The sequence below is a fragment of the Panthera uncia genome (assembly GCF_023721935.1).
Source record: "Panthera uncia isolate 11264 chromosome B2 unlocalized genomic scaffold, Puncia_PCG_1.0 HiC_scaffold_24, whole genome shotgun sequence".
NCBI lineage: Eukaryota > Metazoa > Chordata > Mammalia > Carnivora > Felidae > Panthera > Panthera uncia.
Window position 1 is genome coordinate 109,942,088 of NW_026057580.1, and position 8,145 is coordinate 109,950,232.

Genomic DNA, 8,145 nt, shown 5'->3' on the forward strand with positions numbered 1-8,145 from the left:
AGACGCCGAGTTCCGAGAGCCCTGGTGCTCAGGGCAGCGAAGCTCCGTTACAGAAGAGGGTTTCTCTGTGTCTCATCCGTCTGCACAGCTGTTCCAGGGCGCCCCAAGAAACCTGCCCAGGCAGTGGCCGCGCGAGGGGGAACAGGGCAGGACCCACGAGGCGCCTTGCTAGGTCCTCCATAACGTGATGCTCTCAGCTGCACTGTTGTCCGCAGAGAACAACCACCAAGTCAGCCTTCTGCTCGATCGGTTCTGTTGGGACAGTAGTCCACACGTGCGTGACCGTGTCAGGCTTCTTAGTATCTAACACGTAAATCCACAAAACTCATCTCTCTGCCGGAAAGTATTGTTTGCCATCAACTGCTCAGATTTTCTAGCCTCTGTATAAAGCGATTTGTCAAGAACTGCCCCTGCCCTGAAGCCAAGCAGATTAAATCCAGTTGATGACGGATCACAACCCAGCAGAGAAACTAGGTGTTGTCTGTTGAAGGTCAGGGGTACTGATTGATGTCTTGGGTTTGGTTGTAGCTGAGATGAATCACTTCCATAGCAACCGGATCTATGACTACAACAGCGTCATCCGCCTGTACCTGGAACAGCAAGTGCAGTTCTACGAAACAGTAAGTTGGCCGCCGGCCCCAGGCCCTTTGCACGCGCACGCGCGCGCACACACACACACACACACACACACACACACACACAGAGGATTTGTGGTCACTTAACTTTGACCCTACAGAGTTAACCTGTTTGTATTTTTTAATCCTAAGTATTAAACCAAAGGAGGTTAATTATTGGGTGTGTTTTTTAAAACCCTTTTAATTATATCTGCCTTTTCCTTTTTGAATGATACAGCATTAGAAAAGGTTTCTCTTCAGGAAGAAGGAGTACTGGAGGCTGGTTGTGAGGCCCCCATAAGTCCTTTCTGGGAGGTTCCCCACCCCCGCAGCCTCTCTGTGCCTAGGGAACAGGGAAGGGGAAGGGGCACCACAGGCGGCCTGTGGGAATGACGTCTCCCTGTGCACAGAAGGAACTTCAGAAAGAAAACAAGCGAGAGAAAGAAGCCCCAAATGTTTTCATTTAGGAAACTGCAACAGAAATGTAAACTCTTATACTCTGCATAGTAATTTTATCGTTGACCAGGGTGTCCAGTCAGTAAAGAACCTGGCGTGTAAGTGGAAACTCAGATGTCGCAAGACGAGTCCTGTCACTGCGTGATTGACTGTGTGTGTTGGCTGCCCGTTTCTTACTCAGTTTTCCACTGTTTCCTTGGTATTATCTCATGTATGTTCAGGATGGTGGTAGGCAGGCCCCAAACTCCCGTCCACGCACGTGTCCTCTCTGGGCGAGACAGCGCCGAAAATGTCTGTCTCCAACAGACTCTTGAAAGGAAGCTGTGATCGGTGTGCTGTCCGTGTGTTGCGAATTGCGTGTCAGAAGCGGCTGGTTTTGGCGCTGAGTCTCTAGAAAGAATTCCCTTCCGCCTTCGTATCCTCTGCAGCGTGGTTCCTGGGCTCTCCGGCTGCACGCTCCGTGTTAACCGGTGCCGCTGTAAGGTTGCTTCTCATCATGTGTTGGAATCGCAGATTGCATTTGTTCTACGTGAGAAAAGAAGTGAAGGCAAATTGCTGAAATTCTGATAATGTTGATTTGTTCAGTAATCTGAAGCCCAAGTGAGGTGTAATTATCAATGACCTTGTGACTCAAAGTAGAAACCCGTGCATTCAATCACCGTCCTTGTTAGATGCAACAAGTTTTATGAGAAAGTAACCCTTAAGTTGTAAAACGCGCATATTTGTTCACGGAGCAAACATTTATTGAGTACCTATTATACACCAAGCACGTATCCCAGATACTTAGGCTCCAAGAATGGCGAAGACATCTGTGTCCTCAAGGACCGGGTGGTCTCCTTGGGGGCAGGGTAGACACATGATCTCCTCCGCAATACGGCACTGGCCGTAACGGTGCACCTGTGTGCTGTCTCCACGTTGGCGGCCCAGCAGCAGGCGGGATCAGAGAGGCGTGCTCAGCATCGGGGCCTCAGGAGTCCGTGGTGTCCAGCAAGGCAGGGGGATCTGGGCGAGCCTGAAACCCTCTCTCTCTGCCTCACTGGAGGCAGAAGTGAGTAGCCTGGCAGTGTGGCTCCCCAGGGAGGAAGGGGCCGTGCTGGGAAGAAGCGGCACCCTCTGGGCTCTCAGGGGGTCTCTCTGGCTGCCTGGTGCTGGAAGAGACTAGAAGCATAGCCCAGCTAAAGTATTTGTTTTTAAAAAATGTTTTTAATGTTTATTTTTGAGAGAGAGAGACACACAGAGTGTGAGTGGGGGAGGGGCAGAGAGCGAGGGAGACACAGAATCCGAAGCAGCTCCAGGCTCCGAGCTGTCAGCACAGAGCCCGACGCGGGGCTCGAACCCACAAGCCATGATGAGATCATGACCTGAGCCGAAGTTGGACACTCAACCGACTGAGCCGCCCAGGTGCCCCTCAGCTGGAGTATTTGTAATGTTTTACTCATAAGAGATGGAAATAGAATACTATGAATTCGTAACAGGAGTGATCTCTCAAGGTTGTTTCGTTTTTCACCAGATTGCAGAGAAGCTGAGGCAGGCCCTCGGCCGCTTCCCGGTGATGTAGGACAGAACGGCACACGAAGCGAACTCCCAAGTGTTCTTTCTGACCTGGGGCAACGCGATGTGATGTTTTTCCCCTGTCATCAAAATCAAAAAGGAAGGAAAGAAAACCAAAAAGAAATAGAGTGGCAAAAAACTGCATCTACTTTATTAACCAACTGAAACGCACCGGTTACTTAGGGATAGTCTTGTTTTGTTCATTTCCACATCCGTTATTAAAACGATGGAAATCGTCTCTATTTTTGGAAAGTACTTAAAGTTATCAGAATTTTGAACAGAAAATTAGGGGTTTCCCCCACCGATATTTTACATAAAAATGTAATTTTTACATCACCCACGATCTTCTGGTTCTTACCCAATGTCAGGTAATTACTAATTGCTTTCTTAAAAATATGAAGTATGCCAGAATAAAAAATATATATGTTTGTATATTTTTATAACTCTTTTCAGTCCTTTGGGATTCCTGTCTATTTAGGAAAACCTACATGCCTTTCACTGACATATTTATGACTCGGGCGCTCATGTCTTCGGGAGAGAGGAAGCAAAGAGGGGCTCCTGGGGCGGCCGGCCCCCTCGCGTACGGCTCGGTGGTGGCCCGTGGTCCCATCAGAGCACGCGCCTGGGCAGAAACTGAGGATCAGATTGACGTGCACCCACTTCCCTCAGGACCATTTCGAGTGTCCCCTCCTTGGGGAGGGCTCGCTCTCCTGGCGCTCCCTTCCTCAGCTTGGTTAGGGCACGGTTCTTGCCAGAAAGACTATGTTGAGAAAGTTGGGGATGTTTCTAAAATCATCTGACCCGGCTCCTCTGCTCCCAGTGGTGGAGCCGCCCTGCGGACTCCCGTGCTCGGGAGCGAGTGCTCGGGCGGGGGGGGGGGGGGAACACACCTTCTCCCCCAGAACTTTCACCTCGAATCTGAGCCGACGGTGGCTCAGTCCGGCCGCATGAGAAACGTGTGAGAGCGTGATTTGCCACTTGATTTGGATGGCAGACGAGCGGGCCAAGGGTATTCTCTGGAAAAAATGAAAACACAGCTTAGTAGACCTCTCCGTCCGCACCACATCGAAAAGTCTGGGGACCCATAAGGGTGACAACCTGAACAATACACAGTAACCCCCGGAGCTTTTATGTTTAAGGAGTACAGCGTGAAAGTCTCCCTGACTGCATCCCTAAACTTCAGACAGAATTTTTCTGATCACTAGGACTCCAGTTAATGGCATAAAGCAAAACATAATCTTTCTCGACTGTCAGCTTTAAATCTGAACACTCACAGACACTATGTTCCTCCTGCAGACGAGCATGTCTGTCCTCCACAGTTGCCTTACTGCGTTATCTCCACTGCTTTCGTTCTCCTGACCTGATGATCCTAGTATAGAAAATGAAAGTTTTGGGCCAGCACAAATGAAATGAAACCAAAAAATAAGTAGAAGAGGAAATCAAATGAACATGAATATGAGAATTTCTTGTTCCTTAATATCACGGGTTTTGTTAATGTTTTATAAGTAATTTTCCCTATTTGATTTTTCTTTTATAAAATCTCATAGAACAATGTTTATGATACAGCCATTTAATATATGTACAAATTGTAAAGAATATGTATAAATGTTTTACACAAATGTAAGAGCATGTAGAAGCCAACATATAAATAAATTGTTGAAAACTGTACAGTAAATTCTGAAAGCACATTTTCAAAACACTTTGGTGTTTGTGTGATTTTTTTTTTTTTTTTTTTTTTTTTTTTTGATAATTGCTTCTTGCTTCCAGCTGCTGAAAATAGTCCAGGGAATGAATTTGTCCCCAAAACTTAATTCTCCCAATAGGAACTGATCATTTAATTATTTAAGTCAGAGTTATCAGTCCTAGAAGCATGTCCTAATCACCAGAGAGCTGTAAGAAACAGATACTGATGCCCAGTGTATCTGGGTTCTGCAGAGAAACCGCCTACAGAGCGTGTGTGTGTGAGTTCCCTAAGCGATGTTTGCACTTTGTGATATCTTATAACTTAATTCTGTGGTATGGAAATCTTATGTTACATGATAAGGAATAAGAGGAAAGAAATCAGGTACTTGCTTTACGCATACACAGGTATTCACACAAAAGAAAGAGAAAAGATGACCATTGAAATCCTTTTATCGGGCACCCAGCAGTGGCAGGGTTAGGGTCAGCCTCGGTGAGTGAAGTCTGTTGCTGAGCCCATGCATGACCTCCATCCCTGCCTCCATGGGCAGCCTCCCACCACTGGGTTCACGAGCCCACTGGGACAGGACGGAGCGGCTGGAGAGGGAGGCTGACTGGTGTCCACAGAATGGATCATCCTATCCGCTTGATTATTAAAACCCTCTTCTGCTGAAGTCACCCTATGGTGGGCATTTATAGGACACAAATATCTTCACTTTTTGGAAGAGAGGACCGTCCACATTCCTCTTCCCCAAATTTCTTGTCACCAGTTTTTCCGAATCTGACCATCCAGCCAAACCGTTGGCCCCAGCCCAAGAATTGATACCTAATTGCACATCGGGCCATTTCTCCTTCCAAGCAAAGTGAACGGCCAGGTGTCCTGCTCAGAGTTCCGCCACTGGGAGGATCGCCCTTCACCGTGTCCTTTAGGGATGTCCCCGGGAGGGTCCATAGTGCTGCCGCTGTCTGCGTTCGGGCGGTGTCTGTACGTCGGGCAGAACCTTCTGTCCCCCAGGCCTGAGCCTTCTCGTCCCCGGCAGCTGATCTTGGAGAACTCCCCAGGAGGCCATCGATCAGCCTGGGGGAGAGAAGATGATGTGGCAGGAGTGGGGACGTGGGCATTTCTGCCGCTTTCTCCTGTAGCTTCCTTGTGCCTCCGGGGCCTGCTCGGGCCCGATCGTGTATGCCCCCCTTCCGTCGGATGATGGAGTGCTGCTGTGCGTGTCCAGCTCCGTGTCCTGCTGGGTCAGCCGACACCCAGCTCGTGGCGGGCAGCTCGGGTCTCCTGGTAACTTGGTGGCCCACGGGGTGAGCGTTCAGTCTCTCCTGAGGCCGGATAGCGAGGCAAGAACTGTGTGGCACAAGGGGAGTGGTTATCTGTGGAGGAGGGCAAGGCTTTGCCCCCAGATCCCAAGGGCTTGCTTTGCTACTCACCTACAGGGCGCTGCCAGAGGCTCCAAACAGCATCCCTGTCTGCTCTGACATTCCAGGCGCAACGTGCTCGATCATACGGCCCCAGCCACAGAGCAGATCGCACGGCAGCCTGCACCTGCTGGGGAGCTTTCTCCCCCTCTGGACCCCGTACCAAATACCTGCACACCCTGTGGCCTAGTCAAGTCGATACCTCCCACATATACCGATTTAACTGGTCCGAGGAAGGGGCCAGAAAAAGGAATCCAAGGAAACAAGATGACCTGAGGTGCTGAGAAAAATGGTAGCTGACTGCAAGCCAGGCAAAGTAACAGGAGTTTGAAAGTGAAAAATCACCCACTGAGCGTCGATACTTGGACGGTTCTCCTGCAAGTGGCAGCATGTTAAGGACCTAGGACATACTTCACTCTCTTATGGGTTCAAACACATGTGGTTCTTACATGTTGCTGTCTCGTTTTCATTCGTATCAACCGTTAGATGTCACAGAAGAGCTATAATTACGGAATATGATATTTACCGATCTTGACCATGTAAAAATCAGCGTTTGGAGAGGAGGGGTCAAGGCACGGTGGAAGAATGGGTGAGTCTCCTTGTCGAGCAAGTGACACCGGTCACCTGCCACCAGAAATGGCAGTCCCCGGATGTCGGCCCCCTGCAGGATTCGCAGATGTCTGGGTCGCCAAGGAGGACACGGCTCAGGCACTGGATGGAACGAACAGAACACTTTGCTCACAGAGAAGGAGCAGACAGAGGTCAGCTGCAGTAATGAGTGTCGGTCCCCAGCAGCCAGCGGGTCTCAGCTGCCGCAGATACAGGGGGGCAGTCTGTGCACACGCCTCTCACACAGCAGGTGAAGGGCCCCAACCCTCCCCGCTGGGAACAGATAGAGCAGGGAGATTGGCCAGGTGCCAAGGGACACACGATCGGAACAGAGAAATACACATCAAGCCTGGAACAAGGGAAGATACTCCCGCATGAAATATGCCCCTATGTGTCTTAATTTTTTCAACCTGTTGGTTTCAAATCCTTTTCTCCAAGAAAGTAAGGCAAACTTGAGTTCCTCTGGCAGGCAGGGTGGGGCACGTTTCCGCTGGTCTCTTACACTCTGCTTGGCTTTGCCTGCCGTGCCCAGAATGCTGTGCCCAGACTGCTTTGACCAAGGTCATTTCTCAGGGCTGTTTCCAGCAAGCATCCCTGATGGATGACATAATGTCTTCCTCCCGGAAGAAAAGCAGCCCTGCTTGCTGCTTCTGTGAAAGCTGCAGGCTCCTCTCCTGTAATAGGACCCACTGCATGTGCAGGCATCCCTCGGGGTCTTCTGGTCCCCCTGCCCCCCAGGGACCTGCAAGGTAGGAAGAAGCTGAAGCTCTCCGTGCTTGCTGCACCGTGGGTAATAAATAAAGTCTGTCGTCGGACTCTCCTAAGCCTCCTGCCAGCGTCCATAACCCGGTAACAGACTAATTTATTTGCTCGTAAATAGAACATAACCAAATCCCAGACCTAGCCGTTACTTTTGTACGAAAACGTTTTTAAAACAAAAGAATATGAATAGAGCCACGAGCCGCCAAAAATATATACATTTGCATAGATGGCTAAAGGATGAGGAAGAATCTTTCACACTCCCCCAGCAGACGGTATAAAAAAACAGAGGAACAAATTGAAGTTTTAGCAAAGCAGGAAGGAGATTTTTTTCCCCCAGCTTCGTTGGGATATAATTGACGTATAATATTGTATGAATTTAAGTGCAGAGTGTGATGGTTTGATATCTGAGTATGTTTGCAAACGATTAACCACAATAAGGTTAGCGAACATCTCCGTCACCTCCCGTAGCTACAATTTCGTGTGTGCGTGGTGAGAAGTTTTAAGAGCCCCTCTGTTAACTTTCGAATATATAATGCAGCGTGTCAACTGTAGTCCTCACGCCAGACATGGAGAATATTTGAACGTCGTTGACGATTCACAGGACAACCAATGAGCCTGTTTGTCTGAAGGCCATTAAACCTCCGGGATGAAGACTTTTGGCTTTTCGGCCAATAGTAAGTTCAAAGGTCCTGAGGGGGAAATACATGCCCATATCATACGGGGTGGGCGGGTGGTCGGGGAGAAGCCAAGTTCAACGAGGCAATCGGTCTGTAGGGTTTGCAGACTCTCTGGGTGGGGAGACAGACAGGTAAGGTGTGTGACTTGAATCCAGGGACCCGGGCTATGCAAGACCAGCTACTTTTAAGTTTGGAAGTACTGTTGCGTTAAAGGTTGAGGGCTGGCCACCCGGCTCCCCACCCCCCTGCCCCTGGAGCCGCCCTGCACAGGGAACCCCTGGAGCCGAGTCGGGGAAGCCTGGGAAGTAGGGCTGGTGGTGAGTCATTAATTCTGGAGAAAAGCCACTGACTTACTGAAAGTGATATTGGGCCAC

At 49.5% G+C, this 8,145-nt stretch overlaps 1 protein-coding gene across 1 annotated transcript in view; it reads left to right on the forward strand.

The window, feature by feature from the left end:
* The window catches only part of SNX9 (sorting nexin 9), a 68,270-nt gene extending 63,709 nt beyond the window's left edge, over positions 1-4,561 (forward strand). Inside the window, exons 16-17 of the mRNA XM_049653124.1 lie at positions 529-620; positions 2,581-4,561. Coding sequence (XP_049509081.1) covers positions 529-620; positions 2,581-2,628 — 140 coding nt within the window. The 3' untranslated portion in view covers positions 2,629-4,561. The remainder of the gene's footprint in view (positions 1-528; positions 621-2,580) is intronic.
* The last annotated feature ends 3,584 nt before the right edge of the window (positions 4,562-8,145 follow it).